This window comes from Orycteropus afer, unplaced genomic scaffold, assembly GCF_000298275.1.
Source record: "Orycteropus afer afer isolate SDZICR_OR568_19922 unplaced genomic scaffold, OryAfe1.0 scaffold00279, whole genome shotgun sequence".
Classification (NCBI taxonomy): domain Eukaryota; kingdom Metazoa; phylum Chordata; class Mammalia; order Tubulidentata; family Orycteropodidae; genus Orycteropus; species Orycteropus afer.
In genome coordinates, this window is record NW_006921866.1 from 2888776 (window position 1) to 2912080 (window position 23305).

A 23305-nucleotide genomic window follows, 5' to 3' on the forward strand; every position below is an offset into this window, starting at 1 on the left:
GGGGAGCTGTTGCATTGTGGTAAACTGTGGTCAGTGTCATGAGACAAAGTATATGTGAACCGCTGTATGGAAAGTGAATTTGCTCTGTAAACCTTCACCCAAATTACAATAAAAAAAAAAGATAAACAGTGTTCAAAAATAGTTACCTGTTTGAGTTCACTTTTGTCAGAAACATAGATTTGTATAGTAGAGGAGCCAAAAATCATACCTACTGCCATCAAGTTGATTCCTATTCATACTTGCCCTATAGGACAGAATAGAAACAATGGGGTTTCCAAGACTGTAAATCTTTACAGAAGCAGACTGCCACATCTTTCTTCTACTGAGCAGCTGGTGGGTTTGAACTGCTAATCTCTTGGGTGGCTGTTGAGCACTTTAACTACTATGCCACTAGAGCTCTTTTGTAGAGGAGCGAGAAGATCTAAATGACTATTTCCTTTCTCACAACTGTTCAGTCATTTTGTAATTCATAGTATTAAAGCCTGGATATAGTAGTGATTCTTGTAATTCAGTGTGATGCATCAGCAACTTTGGAATTTGTCAGTAAAACTGATAATACATATTACCAATATGATGTTTAATAATTGTTTACTGTCTATATTTTTCTTACATAGGAAGTGTCAAAACTCCGCTCTCAGCTTGCTAAGAAAAAGCAGAGTGAGACAAAACTTCAGGAAGAATTGAATAAAGCTCTGGGTATCAAGCACTTTGATCCTTCAAAGGCTTTTCATCATGAAAGTAAAGAAAATTTTGCCCTCAAAACTCCATTAAAGGAAGGTAACAAATGAATAAATGTATCTTCTTGTTTTAGTTTTGCTTTCACAGCATTTAGCAAGTGAGCCATTTTTTTTTTTAATGAACTGTGAAAAGCTACTGACACCTTCTGATAGAAAAGAAACTCTTAATGAGATTTTTGTATACATTCCTATTTCTTTCCTTCTTCCCTACTCTTTCTTCTCTTATGTCCGAATCCTACCTATCCTTCAAGCCCAATTCAAATTACATCTTCCCTATCTGATTTTATTATTATTATTTTTTTTAATCCTAACAGACTAACCAGAATTATTCCTTCTATAATATACTTAGCATTTTAACCTAAATGTCTGTTAGGTCCTTGATTATATTCTAATCTGTAGTCTAGGGAAAGTAGATTTTTTTCTCTCTTTCTTGACTGAATCTGTTTTTCACAATCAAAATTGTAATAAAATAGTTCAAAATAGTTGAAATAGCAAATGAGGAAAGAGAAATAAAATTATGCTGCAGAATACAAACCTTGCTTGATATGTGTTAGAAAAGACAGAAGATCTGTTTTTAGTTTATAAAATTTATAAATTCATTCCAATTTAGAATATTAATACCTCTTTTTAATATCCTTCTAGGTAATACAAACTGCTACTAAACTGTGGAGTTTCAAGAATCATGCAAGTAAACACCTGCAAATCCTGTTGAAGATTATTTTATTTTTTATTACTGTTATTATTAATATTATTATTATTATGTTTGCAATGTGTTTTACATAATGCTGTGTCTAATTTTAACTGGCTATCTTTATATACGTGGAAGGAGATTCAACATTTTTACCGAAATTCCTTCTGACATTTCATTTTCTATTGTAATTACCTCTTTGATGCTCACATTTATCAACTCATTTTAAACCTTCTACTGAACTTCTACTTATAATTCATTGCATCAAATCAATCTTCCTTTAAAAATCAGCATCCTATCATTATTCCCCTATCAGAACCTTAGATGGTTTCAGGATTGTAATCTCAGGTTTTTTAGCTTGGTACTAGAGGATTTTTTCTGCATCTACATTTTTAGCTAAGCTAAAGGACCTTGGTTCGGTCTTGCCTACACCTTGATTCCCCTAATAATGTTCATTCTATCTCACATATCATCTACTTACTCCGTTCAAACAGGAAATCAGGACTAATCTAACTCCACAGCAGTCTCTTATCTCTTACAAGAGTCACTGAGGAGGTTCAGTAATTTAAGGCCCCATCTCAAATCTGCTAAATTAAAGTCTGAGGTTTGGCCTATACATCTGCTCTTTTAAGAAACTGCAGTTTGTTCTTAGATAGGCTTAAATCAGAAAAAACTCTTATTGTACCTACTTCAGAAATTTTCTTCTGCTACTTGTCATCTGGCTGTCTACTGGGTGTTTTGTTAATATTTGTGTAATATGAAATAAAAACACACAGTAAGTTACTGACACATCAACTTACATTTTATGAAATTACTTTATGCTTCTGTTTCAGGTTTATTTCTTATCTCTCTGTTCTCCACTTCATTTATCCCTGGTATCACAAATGATAGCACACTATTTGGAAAGTGGTAATTCTCCCTCTAAAATGTCTAATTTGCACAGTTGGTAGGATATTATAAGCCATCTTTGTGTTTTGTAATGTGTCCCCATTGATGGCCCAACAGACACCATCACAGTCAGAATAGCTTTTTTATTATTTTATTAAATTGTGATATATAGTGTAATTTTAAGATGTGCGTATTTAAGTTCAGAGGAAATATAGAAATCAAAAAATTTTGTCTGATAAAATCAAATAGCTAAAAACTTCACTTTTAGCTAAGATGGAGTAATAAGGATGGGAATGATTGCTACTACTGCTCCCCTAAACACATGTTTAAAACAACCAAAAACTAGATAAAATATATAAAACAATGACTTTCAAGACACTTTGCGACAGGCAATGAAAGATAATAATCATAAGAGATGAGAAACATTCAAGGTTGCCCCCAATTTACTACCTTGAGAGAATTTCCAGACTGTAATACGGGGCAGAGGAATGTAGGCAGAGTCCCAAACTACCTGAGTTGAAAAAGATCTCAGCTGAGATGTAGGGATGCTCAGATGGGTAGAGTTTGCAGGACAAGTACCAGAAAAGAGAGAATTTCACAGGGAGATAACTCCAGAGACTTACAGAGGGTTCCTCTGAATTATTCACCAGAAAACTGACCAACACATACATGAGGAAACTACCTAAGGCCTGGGAAAGAACCACCCGAAAGGATTAAAAGTAGTAGGGCCTGAAACTCACACAAACACAGAAATGCTGCTGGTTCTAGTCATAAAATATACCCAATATTTTATTTAAGATTTGCTCTAAAAGAAATGAAATTGCATTGTTGCATCCTATGGAAGAATTTGAGCTTTGCTTTCGATAGAGAGTGTGTTTGATTTTTAATTACTAAGGGAAGAAAATCCTATAAGGGAAGATAAATCCCATTTTAAAAAGCATTTTCTAAAAAGAACATAAGTAATATGAAGAAGATAATGATTTTTTCCCCTTATGAGGTTGTAAAGAAAATGAAGCAGTTATTAGGAGGAATCAGGGTACCGTGTAAATGATGATTTCAGACTAAGAATATCTAGTACCAAACTACTTTTTTCACCAATCCTGCCATCTCCACCATAATCCTTTAATTATGAAGAAATAACCTCCTCTTCTATCTCATTATGTAAAATGTCAGATTCTATTTGTCAGCATTTTTCATAGATATATGGAACTGTTTTGAAATGTATTCTAAAATTTTGCTTATCTTTCTAGCACCAATCCAAGGTGCCTATAATTTCTTAAAAGTACCTAATCTAGAAGACCATATATTGGGAGTTATTCATGCATGGTTCATGCTTCTGACCTAGACCTTAACCAATCAAATTTATTCAAATTTTCCTCTTATTGCATGTAATATCTTCCAGAGGTGGCCTGTGATGAGGCGGAAGTGACACTATGTACCTTGAGAAGTTAATTCATCTGTATTTCTGTGGAAATGAATTATCAAAAATGTAGTAACTTAAGACAATGTAAACTTCCTGGCTTACAGTTCTGGAGGTCACAAATTCAAAAGGAGTCATATAAGGCTAACATCAAGGTGTTGGCAGGACTGGTTCCTTCTGAAGGCTCCCAGGAGGAATCTGTGTCCTTGCCTTTTCTAGTTTCTAGAGGTCACCTGCATTTCTTGGCTCATGGCTCCTTTCTGCATCTTCAGAGTATATCACTTCAGACTCTGCTTCTATGATCACTTCTCCTTCTCTGACCCTCCTGCTTCTCTCTTATAATGAACCCACCCAGATAATCCAGGCCCACCCAAAATTATCCAGGATAATTTTCCCATCTCAATATCTTTAACTTAATCACATCTGCAAAGTCCATTTTGCTAGGTTCCAGAGATTAGAATGTGGACTTCTTTGGGGCCCTATTCTGTCTACCACAGTCATCAGAAGTGACACACCATTTGGCTGGTGTTCTTGGACATTTGTTCTTGGAACTGCAACACATACTGTGAGAAAGCAAGACAGGCACACAGAAAGGCCATATGTTCCAGTCATAGTCCCAAATAAATGTTTATTTATTTTACTAAATAAAATCTACATTCAGAGAATGTAATCAACATTCTCTTTTCCAATCTAACTATGCTTGTAATGTCAGCTAACAATTCTATTTCTTTCTCTCTCCCATTTTTAATTTTCTTCAAACATCAGACTTCAGCACTGCCCTCAGAAGATGACGTCAACTCTTCATAAAGAAAACAGAAACAATTAATGATAGAATTTTCTTGAAAATGTGGAATATTCAGTAATTTTGGGATAACTTGCTGTTCACATGGTGGGGGAAAGAAGTGGCATCCTTTCACTTTCAAAGCAAAAATAAATTCCAGATTTACATGTAAAGGAAAATATAAAAATTAGAGAAAATGTAGAAGAATGTCTATGATTTCAAAATGAAAAGATTTTCTAAAGAAAACTAGACAAAATAGCAGTGATTTCATGAAAACAAGAATTTGAATGCTGAAAAAAAATCCACAAAGTCAAAAAACAAATTGCAGAAGAGCCTATGACAGGCAAAGAACAAATTTCCTGTTAAGAGACTGCTATGGTTCAGTGGGGGAAAGTCTAATACTCCAAAAGCACATGCAGACAGAACATAGAAAAAGAAATTCAAATGTTCTTTATTTTTGAGAAGATAGTCAATCTTACTCATTATCCAAGTAACCATGAAAAATAAAATGAAATACCAATCTTTTCATCAACATCATTAACAACAACAACAATCTTTTCATGTCAGATGGATTAAGATCAAAAACTGTGATAATACACCATCGGTGAAGATGGGTGACTTAGTTCTCTAGTGTTGCTATAACAGGAATACCACAAATGGATGGTTTTAACATACAGGAATTTATTCTTTTACAGTTTAAGAGGCTAAAAGTCTGAATTCAAGTACCAACTCTAGGGGCTGGGTGAAAGCTCCTTTACCTTGGCCTTCAGCTCTGCCTATTGTTCCAGGCCCACTGGAGCAAGCTAGAGGTTTCTTCTGACTCGTGCAGCTACTGGCTGCTGAGACTGACGAACTCAGGGTTAGCAGGTAAAATGGTACAATCCCAAGATTGGCAGGCAACACGATAGACTACTGGTTCAAGTCCAGGAACTGGAGATAAAAGACTTGGCCAAATGCAGAATCCAAAATGTGCCAAAAGGTAATGGCCTTTCAAAAAAAAAAAAAGGTAATGGCCTTTCCCAAAGCTGTTCCATATGTACTAGAAGCAGATTTCACTAATTAACATCTCACTGCAGATTCCCTGTGGAGTTGATTATACCATACTCAGTCTCATCATGGGGAATAACTACATCCAGATGCCATGTCACTCAAAATCACAACCCAGCCAAGTTGACACACACAACCTTAACTACTCCTGGGGAAAATGGCGTATTATACACTGTAATTGAAATCAATCTGACAGTGTCTGCTAATGTTATAAAGCATGTGTTCTTTGACTCAGATTTCTCCTCTAGGACCTTATCCTTCAAATACCTGTACAAAGATTTACATGTAAGAATATTACCTGCAGAATTGTACTTAATGTACAGAAAAGGACTTAATGCTTTAGCAGAAGTGTTCTTTCCTAATTAAGGTCTCATCAGAATGTAATTAGGACTGTTGAAGGAGGAGGAGTGAGTCAGGTGAAAGAGATGAGGAATATGAGGATTCAGAGGCAAAGGTGTTATCAGAAAGTTGATAGAGTTAGGCACATTTGAGATACTGAAATTTCAGTATCACCAGGAAAACAGTAATGAGAAGTTAAACTGGAAGAGTAGGAATCACAAAGACCAAAAGCATAAGAAACTTGATCTCTAACCTGAAGACAATTTAAAAAAAAAATAAAACTTCACTGCCATTGAGTCGATTCCAACTCAGCCACCTCCATTGGGTTTCTAGCTGTAAACCTTTACGGAAGCAGAATGTTTCATCTATCTGCCAGAGAACGGGGCTGGTGGGGTTAGAACCACTACCGTTTTAGTTAGCAGCCACATGCCTTAACCACTACACTACCAGAGAACCTGAGGACAATGGTGAGCCAAAAAAATCAGCCTCAGATTTGTTTCAAAAGGTTATTTTGACTGCTGAGTGGAAAGTGAATTAGACAGAAATAACACTGAAGTCAGTCCATTCATCCAATAAAAATTATTGAGTGTCTACTGTGTGTTAGACACTGCCTAGTTGCTGTTTAAGGGGAAAAATAAATAAATAAATAATCTAGGGAAGAGTAGAAGGGGTCAAGGCTTGTGCAATTGTATGAATGACCCTGAGATAAAGAACTCCTGTCCTATCCTGTAGGAGCTCTGGTAGCATAGTGCCTAAGGCACTTGACTGCTAACTAGAAGGCTGGCGGTTAAAATCCACCAGCCACTCCTTGGAAGGAAGGTTGGGCAATCTACTTCCGTAGTGATACTGCCTTGGCAACCCAAGAAGGGGTCTCTATGAGTCGGGTCCTACTCGATGGCACATAACAACAACAACATCCTATCCTATCCTTCACTGCACATCTGCAGTGAAGATTACATATTTGGCTTGGGGAACATTGGGTTTGAAATAAAGTAGAGATATCACACAGAATTTTTTATTTTATTTTATTTTGTTGAGAATGCACAGCAAAACACATGCTAATTCTGCATGTATCGTTTAGTGACATTGATTACATTCTTCAAGTTGTACATCCGTTCTCACCCTCCTCTTTTAAGTTTTTCCTCCCCCGTGAACATAATTTCACTGACCCCTAAGGTTCCTATCTAAACTTTGGAGTTGCTATTGTCAGTTTGATCCTATATAGGTAGTTCTTTGGGAGCTCTGGTAGCATAGTGGCTAAGACACTTGCCTGCTAACCAGACGGCTGGCGGTTCAAACCCACCAGCCACTCCTCGGAAGGAAGGTTGGGCAATCCTACTTCCGTAGTGATACTGCCTCGGAAACCCAAGGAGGGGTCACTATGAGTCGACTTTGACTCGACGGCACGTAACAACAACGACAACAGGTAGTTTTTAAAAAGCTTAATTCTCAAAGCAGACATTTTTAACTAGTTAAACTAAACTGATGTCAGTGATTTTGGTTTGGTTTTTTATTGTTTGGATTTAGGACAACTTCAGGGATATTTTTGTTTTACGGTTTAAAAATTAGGGCAGTAGTTTCAGGGGTCCATCCAACCTCCATGGCTCCCAGAAGTCTGGAGTCCATGAGAATTTGAAATTCTGTTCTGCGTTTTTCCACTTTTGATCAGGATTCTTCTGTAGAATATTTGATCGAAATGTTCAGTAATTGTAGCCAGGCACCATCCAGTTCTGGTCTCGTGGGAAAGGAGGCAGTTGATCATGAAGGCAATTAGCCACATATTCCGAATCCTCCTATTCCTCTCCTTCCTTGGTTGCTCCAGGTAATTCTTGCATATGTTAGTTCTCAGGAGAAGATTCTGAGCTAGAGATAAGTGTGAGAATGAAGAGCATACAGATGGTAATTGAAGCCATGTATATGAACGGTGTCTGCCAGAGATTGTTAAAGCTATTTAACACTACCAAGATATTTTGTATAATTACTAAACTAGGTAAACCAAGGCAATCCTTATCCTCATAGAGTTTACAGCGTTGCAAGAAAGACAATCACACTTCTGAATGTAAAATTACAGATTTAAGTGCTCTGAAGGAAAAGAAGTGCAGCTCCGTAATATGAAGATAAAGATACATAAGCTAAAAAATGATCAGGAAGGGTCTACATCAAGACTACATTGGTAAGTGGTCAGTGCACTTCACTTTCCACAGAATGGGGGAGGAGAGAGAAAATGCCCTAGCTTTCCCTAAAAGGGTATGTATAGAGGTGAAAATTGAGGTCATTCGAATTCAGCTCTGTATGGATGGGACTTCTGAGGGAGTTCCAAGGCTCCGATATGTTGGAGGTGGCATAGGATCACTGGAAGGAATGAGCTGAACTTTGGACTGTTTATTAAGCCTATGAGCTTTTGCCTCTTAGTTTTTGGCATGCCAGCTCCCAAGGAATATGCAAGACTTGGCCTGTGTGCTAAGGCTGGCAGGTAAAAGCCTTAGTGATCAGAGGCCTAGTCTTAGGTACTGAGGACCATGTACAGTCCAATGCAGGTTCTCCATATTCATAATAGCCCTTAACCTTGAATGCCTTTCTGAGTTCCATGCTGTTGACCAGAAAGGATCATCTACAATTTGGGATGTCCTGCCTTCTTTCTCATTATTCTTACAACGCTGACCCCAGATCCTCCCCTCTTGCTGTTGAACTCTCAACATGAACACTCCCTAAAAACAGAGGGTGCCCTCAAATGTGGTCACAATGTAAAAGAGAAGGATCCAAAACTTATGCATGGTGGGCCTGGACATGGAGGAATTGGTCCTTGTTGTAAAGGTTTTAGTTAAGACTCAAGTCTAGCTCATTCAATAGTCATTTAAATTAGAAGTCATCTGAACCACAATCGCAAGTCAAATTTTGTCAACTAGGTTTTCTGGGGACTGTCATAAAAGAGAGGGTGGCTTTATTATTTTCCTCATCTCAAAGTAACATCTATTCTTTCTGAGGTAGGTTTAAGGGGTATTCCTCTCCCACCTTTATTCACTTTGTAATCTTCATTAGCTTTAGATTTTAAAGGATAATAACAACAGAACAAATATTTGCCATTTCTTTATATTTTCACTTGAACCATCCAATTCTCCCGGCTCTATGGAGGCTACTTACTGGGTACAAAAAAGGGAAGTTCAGTAAGAAATTTAAAAACACACAAAACCTTACCTTACTATACTATACGTCAAAGCTCAGGCTGAGAAAAATGACCAAAGAAAGAAAAATAAATGTTAAATTTGTAAAAGCCAGAAAATGTTTATTAACAAGTCTAAGCTAGAGATAACTAGAGCCACCATTGAAAAGGGTACATAATATGGCTCTTTTCCTTTTGTCACTTCTCATTTACTCTAACCCACTGTAGTCTGTTTCTGTCCCTCACTCCTCTGCCAAAGGCTCCTACCTATTTCTCCAGTGAATTCCATCTTGCCAAGTCCAATTGAGACTTATCTAGTCCAATCTCATTCTAATTCACAACTTCATCTTTCTTGAAACATTCTCTTTTCTAGACATCTCTCTTCCAGCTCTTGCTCAGCTGATGACATTACTAGATACTTTACTGAAAATTGAAGCAGTCAGAAAGGGATGTCTTTATCTTTACTCCATTAAATTTACCAACCTACATAATATGTGTACTCATAGTCTCTGCCTTTACTCCATGTAAAGTGCCATGTATTATTGTTTAAAATACAATTCCAGGGGGAGGATTATACTGTTCATCTCCATTGATGTCAGGTTGGGCCATGAGACTTGCGTTGCACATTTCTTCAGGAAAGCTGTAGTGCCTAAGGCATCTGACTGATAACCAGAAGGCTGGCAGTTCAAACCCACCAGCCACTCCTCGGGAAGGAAGATTGGGCAATCTACTTCCGTAGTGATACAGCCTCGGAAACCCAAGGAGGGGTTGCTATGAGTTGGATCCGACTTGATGGCAGTGAGTGGTTTTTTTTTTGGTTTGGTAAACTTGAGGTGGCCAGTGACGTGGGCAGACATGAGCTCTATCACTTCCCAGCAAAAGTTCCTTGTCGGTCATTTCTCACTTTTCCCTCTGCCAGGAGATCAGCAATGTCCCAGACAGGTGCTCCTCCATCAGCATGGTTCCAAGAATAAAGACATCATGGAGCAAAGCCACAGGCAACCTGTAATGGACATGTAGCATGAGTGAGAACTATACTTTGTTTTCCATAACACAGATTTGGAGGATGATTGTTATCACAAAAAATCTAGCTAATCTTCACCAACATTCCTCTTACAATGAAACATCATTGCTTCTATCATAGGTCATTTGTACATTAAAGCCCATATCATTGTCCCTGTTTAAAGACTTTCTCTTACAGTTTCCCTGTCTCTCATTCAGCAGGAATTTCTTCTTTTTAACCATTAGTTAATGGAGAATTCCAATTATCATACAAGTATGCATTCCCATTATCATACAAGTTTCCATTTTTTTATGCATTCATAGAGTTAATGTTATTTTTTTATATATACCTGATGGTAGTAATAATATTTTGGTCCCTTCCTAGGATTTCAGAAATCTTACAAGACCTCAGAGCAAAATAACAATTTTTCAGAGCAGCAAATATTACTAGATCTGGGTTGCTAATCAATTTTTTGGTTGTGGCACACAGGACTGGGGGCAACAACCTAACTGGAGGCAAATTCCAGCGAAAGTTGATTCAAATCACAGCCACCAGTGAACAGAATGAGTTTCCTTTCTCTTTATGTTTATACTTTTTTTTTTCCAATATGTAATCAATATAAAAATACTAATATTTTTTACATTCTTCTTTTGTGTTCAAAACCCAGTATATAATAGCCTACATGAGCCACAGCCTCATCTATCCTGAGACCAGAAGAATGAGATGATGCCCAGGTACCACTACTGACAATTTTGATCAGGGTAACAATAGACAGACCCTGATAGAATGGGAGAAGAACACAGAACTCAAATTCTTAAAAAAGTCCAGACTTACTGTGCCAGTTGAGGATTCCCTTAGACTATTGCCCTGAGATACTTTTTAAAACTTGAACCAACCCTATCTCCTGAGGTCACCTTTTAGCAAAATAACAAGACTGGCACACAAACTAAAGGATATTACCCATGAATATGGTGCTCCATTAAAAAACCATCTATATGAGACTATGAGGTCAATAATTACCCTTAAGCAAATATGAGAAGATAAGGGTTCAGGGAGACTACAACGTTGGAAACATAATCAGAAAGCAATTATAGAGAATGTTGATGGATTGTGAAAAATTAATGTCACTAAACAATTTGTACAGAAATTGTCAAATAGAAACATAATTTGCTATATAAACTTACACCAAAAACAAAATACATTAAAAAAAAAAGTGTATATTTTACACTTACAACATATCTCAATTTGATCTAGCTGCATCTCAAGGGCTCAATAGCCACATATGCCTAGTGGCAACTGTATTTGACAGTGTAGTACTAAAAATTTCTGATGAGATTTTAGTATAGATTGATCATGTTTAGCTGGTTTGAAGAGATGAGTTGGAGATTAGGCAGTCAGTTTATTGAATACAGCAATATAATATAACAAGAAAATAGGAAAAAAGACAAAATAAGTATAGTATGGTTTTGTTGTTAGATGCCATCATGTTTGTTCTGACTCATTCTGATAACCCTGTGTACAACAGAACAAAACACTGCCCAGTCCTGCACAAGCGTTGCTGAGGCTATCATTGCAGCCACTATTTCAATCCATCTCATTGAAGGTCTTCCCCTTTTTCACTTACCCTCTACTTCACCAAACATGCTATCTCCAGGGACTGGTCTCTTCTGACAACATGACCAAGTACAAGAGACTAACTCTGGCCATTCTTGCTTCTAAAGAGTATTCTGGTTGTACTTCCTACAAAACAGATTTGGTCATTGTTCTAGCAGTCCATGATACATTCAATAGTCTTCACCAAGGCCGTGATTCAAATGTATCAATTCTTCTGCAGTCTTCCTTATTCATTGTCCAGTTCTCAAATGGATATGTGGCTATTGAAAATACCATGGCTTGGGTCAGGGGCATCTTAGTCTTCAGAGTGACATCTTTGCTCTTTTAATACTTTAAAGAGATCTTTTGCTGCAGACTTGCCCAATGCAATATGTTGTTTGATTTCTTGACCACTGCTTCCATGGGAGTTCCTTGTGGATCCAAGTAAAATAAAATCCTTGACTACTTCAATCTTTGTTCCATTTACCATGATGTTGCTTATTGGTCCAGTTGTGAGGATTTTTGTTTTCTTTATGTTGAGGTGTAATTGATGCTCAAGGCTGTAGTCTTTGATCTTCATCAGTAAGTGCTTCAAGTCTTTGTCACTTGCAACAAGTAAGGTTGTATCATCTGCATATTGCAGGTTGTTAATGAGTCTTCCTTCAATCGTGATGCCCCACTCTTCTTCATATAGTCCATCTTCTCAGATAATTTGCTCAGCATACAGATTGAATAAGTATGATGAAAGGATACAGCCCTGATGCACACCCTTCCTGATTTTAAACCATACAGTATTCCCTCGTTCAATTGACAGCTTCTTGGTCAATGTACAGGTTCCTCATTAATACAATTAAGTGTTCTGGAATTCCCATTCTTCACAATGTTATCCATAATTTGTTATGATCCACAATCAAAAGGCTTTGCATAGTCAATAAAACACAAGTAAACATTCTTCTGGTATTCTTTGTTTCCAGCCAAGATCTGTATGTGGCATTAGCAATGATATTCCCTGTTCCATGCACTCTTCTGAATCTGGCTTGAATTTCTAGCAGTTTCCTGTTGATGTATTGCTGCAACCATTTTTTAATCACTTTCAGCAAAATTTTACTTGCATATTGATATTAATGATATATTTTGAGGTATATATTGAAAAGCAATTAAAAGAATGAGGTATGTACTATGAGTATGTACTAATAAAGATAGCTCTTTCCAACCTTCAAATTTAATTGAAAGAAAAGATAAATGCAAAACTAAACAAACAGCATATCAAACACATATGTATGTGTATGTATGTATGTAAAGACATAGAAGAAATCTAGAAAATTAAAAATTAACTGGACAATTGAGGTTACCCTTGGAGAAATATGGAGGCAACATTAATTAAGAGTTGTGGGAAGAATCAAAGGAGATATAAGCCTTTTTTGGAATATCTAAACTTGGAAGGTGGGGAAATCTACTTCCGTAGTGATACTGCCTCAGAAACCCAAGGAGGGGTCCCTATGAGTCAGGTCCGACTGGAAGGCACATAACAACAACAGTAACAACAAACTTTTGTTGCTGTTTTTAAAATAAGGAAGTGTTCAGAGTAATTTATATAACGTTGAATTTAATAAGAAAAGGAGTGGATCTAAGAGATAGTGAATAAAATAATCGAATAGGATACAAAGAGGAAATTCAACTTCTTTTACATTCCTGAAATTTGCAGGTATAATGAGATATAATTAACAAAACTCAGATAAATTTGAATGTTCTTAAGAAAAAAAAAATTAAAGACACAGTACACCTAATGTCCATTTGGCTAATGTCTGACTGTATACACATATATCATCCCATAAGGTTATTCTAGAGTTCAGAAATCCCAATCAGAGGATAGGTTATAGCGAACACATCTTCCCTCATGCAACAAATGTATCTCATGCCTCTTGTACACAAAGTGATGGAGCTGCAAGGCATATAATGGTACAGAACATATATAACCCATAATATATATGCCTTGGTAGGCATAATAAATACATATGTAACTGGTTTATGTATAGAAAGTGCACTGTACTTTCTATCTAATAAATTAACCTGATAACTGTGTATGCTTTGACTCATAGGCAGCAGCAAGCAAGGTTGTGTTATCTACATGTAACAGGGTGTTAAAAGAATCTTCCTCCACTCTTGTTGCCACATTCTTCTTCATATAGTCCAGTGTGTATTGGTCCTCCCTTAAGTGTCGTAGTGTTATCTGTTTAATTTTCTTTTGAAAATATTACCATGAAGTGCTTCATGGCTCCCAAATACAGTAAAACCAGAGCTAGTGATAGCAGCAGTAAGAGGCAAGGGAGAAGTATCAATCTGTAGGTGAAAGAAAAGGGTAGTAAGCAACATGAAGGTGGAAAATCAGTGACTGCTATTGCTTGCTATTTAGGCATGTTACACTCAACAATCACGAAGAACCTCAAAAACAGAGAAAACAGTCTCCAAGCTGTTAAAGGATCTGTTCCACTGAAAGCTGCACAGCTAACAAAAATGTGAGAGGGATTTATATCAGATATGGAGAATTGGCTAGTGACACGACTGAAGCCCAAACACAAAAGCAAATCCCAGTCAGTTGATCATTACCGCTAAGGCACAAAGCTTGTTCAAGATGCTTACACAAAAGCAGGACCAGACTACTTATGGTGTTCACACAACATTCAAATCACATAACATTCTATAGTTGAATCCTTTCACCATACTTATTCAATCTGTATACTGTGCAAAGAATCCAAGAAGCTAGACTAAATGAAGAAGAACATGGAACCAGGATTGGAGGAAGACTAACAATCTGTACTATGCAATTTTGCTTGTGAAAGTGAAGATGACCTGAAGCACTTACTGATGAAGATTAAAGACTACAGCCTTCAGTATGGATTATACCTCAACATAAAGAAGACAAAAATCCTCACAACTGGACCAATAAGCAACATCATGATAAATGGAGAAAAGGTTGAAGTTGTAAAGGATTTCATCTTACTTGGATCCACAAAGAACTCAATAGAATCAGAAGCCAAAAAAGCAAAGCTATGGCATTGGGCAAGATGCCACTTTGAAGACTAAGGTGCACCTGACCTAAGCCATGATATTTTCAGTCACCTCATATGCATGTGAAAGTGGGTCAATGAATAAGGAAGACCAAAGAAAAATGGATGCCTTTGAATTATGGTGTTGGTGAAGAGTAGAGAATATATCATGGACAGCCAGAAGGACAAACAAATCCGTCTTGGAAGAAGTACATCCAGAATGCTCTTTAGAAGCTTGAATGACAAGACTTCCTCTCATGTACTTTGGACATGTTATCAAGAGGAAACATGTTAGCAGTTACAGAAAAAAGACATCAGCCTTGGTAAAGCAGAGAGTCAGGGAAAAAGAGGAAGACTCTCAATGTGATGGATTGACAAAGTAGCTGCAACAATGGTGTCACACTTAGCAACAATTGTGAAAATGGCGCAAGACCAGGCTATGTTTCATTCTTTTGTACATAGGGTTGCTGTGAGTTGAAACTAACTACAACAGATGACAACAACACTGTGAGTGCTTAACAATGCATAGTTGTATATGTGTGTCGGGGGGAATAATCGATACCAAAACCAAATAGCATCCCACTGCCATAGCATCAATTCCAATTCATAGTGACTCTATAGGGCAGAGTAGAACTACCCTGTCGAGTTTCCAAGGCTGTATATCTTCCTGGAAGCCAGCCGCCTCATCGTTCTCGCAGTGGCTGGTGGGTTCTAACTGCCGACCTTTTAGTTAGCAGCCCATTGCTCACCCCACAGCACCATCAGAGCTCCTTAACTTGCACTAAAGTAAGGCTAAATAAGAGCTACATGCACCTGTTGCAACTCACCTACAAATTCCACTTAAAAACTGAAGGACACAGAAACAGATCTCATTTGACTGCCTGTACTTAAAAAGCACTGGAGAATTTTAGTAAACACATTCTGTGGTAATAATGGAATGCAACATTTCAGAATAGCAATACATTACATGGTTGCTGTGTTTCCCAACTGCTGGCTCTAGCTTTTATTATACAAGAGAAATTGCAACAAATCTTGGCAGAGGGGTTTTTTTGTTCTGTTTTGTTTTGAATACATTGCTTCTACATAGTGATTCTGCTAGTGGACCCTCGCTTGGCTGGCAATTAAACATGACACTTCTCATTGGGTGTTTTCAAGACTGCTACAGGGAATCAGCTGCCAGTTTACTGCCATGTGGAAAACTGCACGAGATTCTGGGACTGGAATAAAAATGCTAATTAAAAAGGTCAAGTAAAGCAGCGGCTCAACTTCTTCGGATGCCTGTGCTCTTGGCCGACAGAAGCAGACAAAGCCCCAGCAAGAGGAGGCAGAGGTACACTGAGAGCATTTCCAAACCAGTTTTCCTGAAATAACTTTGGAATCATGCCTGAAATGCCGGAGGACATGGAACAGGTAAGAGCCAACTATTCAAGAAATTTAACACTCTAGAGTGATTTGAAAGCATCCCAGTGCACTCCTGGTGAAAGCAGAACAGATGTGTAAAGAAACTATTAATGGATCATTAAAAATATATATATCCTGCTAACATGGAATAAACCAACTTTAGCTGTTGACCAAGGAAACCAGATTATGGCGATTTTGGCTAAATCACACTAATTTAGAAAAATGAAGTGCAAAACGGAGCAGCAGTTTCACTTACTTAGTATAAATGCAGTGATGTATGTGAAGGTTCTACATAGTTACCAATTGAGTTATGTACTCCAGCCTTTCTTTGTCTTGGCATGAATTGAAACTGCCAGCATAACTTTTAGTTCTCTTTAAAGTTGTAGACTTAGGGCATGAACTTTGTATTGTTTGTATAATGATCATGTTTTATTCATATAGAATCTTTCATTATTAAAGAGAATAATTAAAAAAAACATAGGTATATGTATCTAGAAGTATATACCCAACTTTTACCTGGCAAGTATCCAAATTCAGACTCAGAAGGTAGTCAAAGTTTTTGTTCCCCTCTAGATAAGCCTGCTTTGAAAATCGCAGTAATTGTGCATGCATGTGTTGAACACTTGATTTTATGTTTTCCTAAAAAGGTTAGATTGAATCACACGTTGCAAGTAGAAAGTTTAAACAAAATTTCCAGTTTTCTTAAGTCAGGAAGATTTAGAGGCCCTTTATGCCCCTAACCCCGCCTCACACACACAATTCTCTTTGTTGTCTGCTGATTGTGCGTGTTTAGTACTAGGGTAATGCAGTCCAGGACTCCCTAAAGAAATAAAGTCATTAACAATAACAACCTGGATTAAAACAAAAATACCGAAAAATGAAAGGACCTCAGACTCTTCTGTTACTGTCCCAAAGAAACTAGGTTTACACAAATAAGGAAATGGGCTTTTGTTGGGGGTTGGGTAGGAAGGCAAGTCACAGAGCTCAGACTTGGTGTAGAGTAGTAAAAGTAGAAAAACTTTTAAAGAAGTTGCTGAGTATTTAGCTCTAAAATAAACCAAAAAGGATATGAAAACAGTGCTTTCTTGGATAAATCCAAATAGCAGTTACCTTTGTGGGCGACTTTTAAATCTTGGGGAAAATCCATCTGTGTTTGTTTTTGTTTTTTTCTTGCATAAAGTTTCCAAGGCACCCTGGCGCGCGGGAAATTTCTGCGGGCTAGAATTGGAAGCGAGACCTGCTAAGTCGGCCTCAACAAGTAGGGCTATTGCTTTTCGAATTGTTAATTTCAAAAAGCGATACAGGTGATTGTTTAGTATTATTTTTCCTTGTGGTTCTTTCCTTTAATTTGCCACAGCTGCTGAGGCTTGGATTTGTTCCCTAAAGCTTCAGCCCCCAAGGTAGTTCTTGTGAGAGGGTGGTCTTTACTCCTGTTAAATCCATTAAGATATGGAATCTCGGACTCCCTCAGATTTTCATGCTGTAATTATGGTGCAAGGTCCAAGACTGTATTTTGAAGAGGTACCCAAAGAATCCATCTCCCTCATCCACACAACTTTTTTTTTTCTTTTTAATTTTTAAGGAGTTAAATTTCTTCTGCAAAAGAAATTGCAATAAGCCTGCACAGGAGGTACATATGTTTGACATTTTTGAAAATTCACACATAATACTGAGATAGCTACTGGATAGCCTTAGCTGAAAATGGAAGTTTTTAGGAAATAACCACTTATGAATATGTTAACAGTGATCTTTACTGTAGTTTCTGGAACTGCTTGAGCAACAGCCCCCACTCCACACCCTCCACCTCCTCCTAACTAACTGAAGTAGAGACTTTCCCTATGGCCTAGAACCAGCCCATCCAGGGTACACAGGTGCAGAAACATTCCCTCTTGCCCTAGAGATGACCTAGTGACATGTCCTCTGCAAAAACTCCCTCATCAAGCACATTTAAGATCTCCAGTTTTTGAACATGGGATGTGTGTGCAAGCATGCTGCATCCTTACTTTGCCCCTGTTCCATGGTCATGACCCCTTCTCATAACTTTCCTAAAGCCTAAAAGAAAAAGCAAGCTGAAGCCCCTTTGAATTTACTTGGCGACCGCAGTCCCAGATATTCCTTTGTGTTGGCTTTCCAAATAAAGATTCTTTCTTTGCCTCAACCTGAGTCTACAATTCTGTAAGCCACACCGAAAAGAAACTGAACCTGGATTAGTGGTTACATTATCTGGTGAGCCAGCTAGAAGTGCTGTTTGGTGACCGGTGGTCGGTCCATGCCTACCTGGGCCGAGAAGAAGGCCTTGTGCCACTGGAGATTTCTCCCCAGAGCCCTAGACCCATGACCCGGGTGAACGCTGTCCAGACCCTATGGTGGCTCCTAGAGAGGCAATGAAAGAATCTTTCCTCCAGTAAGCTTTTATCTGTTCTGGTTAGGAGTTTTGAGTTTGTAATTTGGTCATTATTAATCAAGCTTGAAGTTGCTGCTGTTATGCCTGCGTTGAGGGCAGCAGTAGGAAAAGTGAAAGCAGTGCTTGTGGCTGTAAGCATTAGGATTGTTGACTGACTTGTGTGTTTGCCGGCTCCCCTGTCCTGAAATTCTGATTCTGTTTCTTTGTAATCACTTTTGAGATGGGTAAGAACCAGCTATACCAGAGTTGAATCCCTTAGGATGTATTTTGAAACACTGAAATAAATTTGGCTAGGACCTCATGAAAAAGCAGCTGTTATTCTTAAGCAGGACTGCTTGGCCGCAATACAACTTAGGCAACCAAGAGCTCTGCCCATGCTGAAAATTTTAATACTATTTTGCAGTTTCATTTGTTTTGTTCCCACACAGGCAAATGGAATGAGAAAATGTACTTAGAGGCCTTCATTTGTACAATGATAGAGAAACTCACAAGTTTGTAAGATTTGTGTTCAGTCTTCCACTAAAGGTTAAGCAGCCTTCAGCTCCTCCCTTATTATTGCCCAGAGGAGCAGATCCCTATGACCCCTTGGGCTCACTGAACCCTCCTCCTCTGTATCCGTCTGAGCCAGACTTTACTTTCAAGCGGGAGGCTCCCTAATTTCCCCACCCCACACCTGGCAGGGGATGCTCTCTCAGGGACCCAATTCAATCTGGGCAGGTCCAGAGACTGGACCAGGCAATGGGGATGTGACTAGAGGCCAATACCTTCTTTATCAAACCTCTACAGGGGGAGGAGATGGTTAGGATGCATGTGCCTTTTAGCGCAGCAGACTTGTACAATTGGAAAAACTATACTCCCAGGTGCCACAAGGACTCAGGCAAAGTAAACTATTCACCTGTGTTTTTAAATCCTTTGACCCAATGTGGGCTGAGTACCAGTCACTTTTGACTACTCTGTTAACCCTGGAAGAACAGAGATTGGTGATGAGCCATGCACAAGAGGAGACACAGAGGCAGAGCAATGCCCCACAACTAGTGGCAGGAGTCTGAGATGGAGTACATAAACCACAGAACTTTAACAAGGTGTATGAGATTAGACTAAAGGAGGATGAGGACCCCTCTGCCTTCCTAGAAAGAATTTTTACAACTTTTTGACAGTATACTGATTTGGACTCTGAAAGCCCACATAATGCTAAGATGATAAACACTATGTTCATCAGACAGAGCTCTCCCAACATTGGGAAAAAACTATAGAAAACCGAGGGGAGCATGATCATGGGCTTGGGCATTTAGTGGAATTAGCATTTAGTTCATAGCAATAGAGAGAAAGTGAAAGAAAAGGAACAGGAAGCTAAAGAAGATTGCTGTGTCCAATGCCAGGTGGCAGTGCTGGCTGCACCCCTACAGAGCAAGCAGATGTTGTTGTTGTTAGATGCCCTTGAGTCGGCTCTGACTCATAGAGACCCTATATACAACAGAACGAAACACTGCCCAGTCCTCTACCAACCTCACAATCCTTGCTATACCTGAGCCCATTGCTGCAGCCACTGTGTCAATCCATCTTGTTAAGGGCCTTCCCCTTCTTCGTTGACCCTCTACTTTACCAAGCATGATACCTTTCTCCAGAAAATGGTCACGTCTGACAACATGACCAAAGTAGGTGAGACAAAGTCTGGCCATTTGCGCTTCCAAGGAGCATTGAGATAGACAAAGGAAAAGGAGGGACCCAGCCGAGTGTGAGCCCCACTGGGGAAAAACCAGTGTGCATATTGCAAAGAGGAAGAACACTGGAAAAGGGACTACCCAAAGAAGCCAGCTGCTTCCTAGCTCCCGGCCTTGGCAAGAGACAGTGACTCAGAATGAGGGAGACGGTAGGGAGGCTGTCCACCTGAACCTCTGGTTATACTTGATGTAGAGGGAAATCCAGTCAAGTTCTTGGTAGATACAGGGCCACTCATTCAGTATTAAACCGCCTGATGGGGGCCTATCCTCCAGGAAGATATCAGATGTTGGAATATCTGGGAAAGAGGAGACCTGGTCATTTTTGCAGCCTTTAAGCTGTGCTCTCCCAGGGAAAGCTTGGACACTAACATACTGCTTTCTACACATATCAGAGTGCCCCATTTCCCCGCTTGAGAGAAATTTTCTGAGCAAAGTACAGGCAGAGATTAATTAGCTCTGTGGGAGGCCAATGCTCTTAGTCAGCCCTACAGCCCCCTTTCCTTAGGAGCTTCCTCTGCATGTGGTCAAACTGGGGAGCTGGGTCTATGTGAAAGCCTGGAACCCTGAGGGCCTCACAGAGAAGTAGAAAGGACCCTGTGAAGTCTTGCTTTCCACACCTGCTGCAGTGAAAGTGAGCAGCAGAAGCACATGGATCCACCACACCAGGATTAAGATGGCCCCCGCACCAGTGATTATTCTGCAGAACCCATCTGGCACTGGTGCCTCAGCGTGCTGGGGGACAACCCCATTGGAAGGACTTAAAGGGCTCTACAAGAACACTCAGCCTCCAGATATGTAGATGCCACTCTGGGCTGAAGTTAAAGCTGTCTTATTTTTGTTGTTTTTTGTTTTGCTGCTTTAATTAAAGTAGTAGGAGCTCAGGCATTTTGAGGCAGGCATTGGAAAACTGCTCAAAGTTTACAAGGAACGTAAGTAGGCCATCAAGAAATAAGCAGTTCCCCGTTCACTCTGTAAGTCTCATTGCTAATATTCTTCATTCCCTCTTTTGACATCCTTCAGGAAGGGTGGAATTTTAACACTCTTACCATCAACAAATAGCAAACGTGACGAGCCTTCACAATTGTTCTATTTGTTCCTACTCCCCATCACAGGAAGGACAAGGGCTGTCCATGTTCCCTGTACCCCTCCCTAAGACTTACTGGTTATACCAGAAAGGAGCCTTTTAAATTAATGGAAACAAGTCCTTAACTACCCTACAGTCTGATAATTTTTGCTCCATGCAGGCAACAGCATGGTGTCTCACTTGGATCCCTACACAATACATTCTTGGTAGGAAAGTGGCCTACTTGCAGTTCCACATGGGAACATTGCAATGGAAGCTAGTCACAGAGGAATATTACTTTAGATTTGAACACCAATGGAACCACATTAAGTAGCCTCCTTGGGGAAAATATAACTGACCAAAGTGTTCCTAAAGCAGTAATCCAATTCCCCCTGACCTCCTGTTCTCTGAGATGCCAAGGTCTATGCTGGTTCTGCGAAAACAGCACCTGTAAGACTTGGCCCTCCAACCATTCAGGGATGTGCACTTTGGGATGATTTTGGCCAGAGCAGGAACTCACCCAGTGCCACTACCAGAGACAACATATTCAAGTGAAAAAACGCACAGGGCAAGGAGGGAACTATCTCTCCTTGACCTCACTAAATGGCAAGGAGGGAATTATCTCTCCTTGACCTCACTAAATGGCAAGGAGGGAACTATCTCTCCTTGACCTCACTAAATCTGCTTGGAAAAGGCACAGCACATCTTCCTTCACATGATGAGCACAGGAAAGAACTATGATGACATCCATGTACTATATGAGTGTGGTGCAGTGAATTACTTAATATGTCTCTTCTCACCATGGTCTTTGTGGTGCCCATCAGAGGAGTGGGTGGATGTATGTAAATGTGAAGTGCTTGTGGTCTATCAAGGGGATTGGATAGTAATGTAAATGAGGCACATGGCACCCTTGTGGGGGTGGGACCATGGAAATGAGGTATATGAAACTATAGTGTTGGGATTGGTCAGTTTTGTCATTCTGTTAGGATTAAAGTGAGCCCTCCCAGAGGCAGAAGGGGAGATCTCACTGCCAACAGGAAAGAAGAGCCAGAGGTAGAGTGGAGTCAATCCTTGGACCCAAGATTCCTGCGCTGCGCCTTGGCAGAGAGAGCAGCAGAGAGATGGGAACAGCAGAACCTAGAGACCATCATGAGACAGAGGGGGCAGCCTTGCCAGCCCACAGAACAAGAAAGCTGAGTGCCTTTGGGCAGGAGTGGAGTGCACCTACTTGCACCTTTCAGCAGAGCTAAAAGAGCTTTGTGACACTTACCCCAGCAGGACAGAGGCCAAGCAAGAGGCAAGGGCCAAAGAGAGATGTGCCCGCGTGCATAGCAGAGGGGAGACCATCCTGATAGAAAACTTGTTCTTGAGAGCGTCCCTGAACCTGCATTGTAACCTGTTACTTCCCTAATAAACCCTATAATTGTGAGCATTGTCTGTGAGTTCTGTGTGGCCAATGCAATGGATTATTGAACCCAGCAGAGAAGTACTGAGTGCCGTGGGAGAGATAGTTGGTGTCAGAGTTGGTCAGAAGGTTAGAAGGTGGCAGCATATCTGGCCTTATACAAATAAACACTGGACTGCTGAGAGTGATTCTGTCTCCCCCTCTTGAAGTCAGAGGAGGCTAGAGGAACACACGCCCTGATGCCACTTTAGCAATAAATTTCCTAAAAATACTTCAACAGAGCTAGAGAGACTAGCTAATTCAACTAAGACTCTCTTCTAATGTAAGTACTAAAATGGAGTCTGCCACTTACATTGCCCTCCGATATTAAGTGGCCCCAGACCTGACTCTAGCCTCACATGGAAGTCTGTGTGTTTATCTCAATGCCACCTGCTGCTCCATAATTAATCAAACGAGAAATTATTCATGATCAACAAAAAAATTTATGAAATTATTTACAAATTACACAAAGACCACAGCATAGCTGAGGAAGCTTTAAAACCTCGTGGACCTAATTTTGATTGACTCACTGCATGGCTTCTGAACCTAGAATGGTAAAAATCCCTTTT

At 39.4% G+C, this 23305-nt stretch overlaps 1 protein-coding gene across 1 annotated transcript in view; it reads left to right on the forward strand.

The window, feature by feature from the left end:
* The window catches only part of HMMR (hyaluronan mediated motility receptor), an 80599-nt gene extending 79170 nt beyond the window's left edge, over positions 1-1429 (forward strand). Inside the window, 2 exon segments of the mRNA XM_042782270.1 lie at positions 615-777; positions 1380-1429. Of these exon segments, the coding sequence (XP_042638204.1) occupies positions 615-777; positions 1380-1429 (213 nt within the window).
* The last annotated feature ends 21876 nt before the right edge of the window (positions 1430-23305 follow it).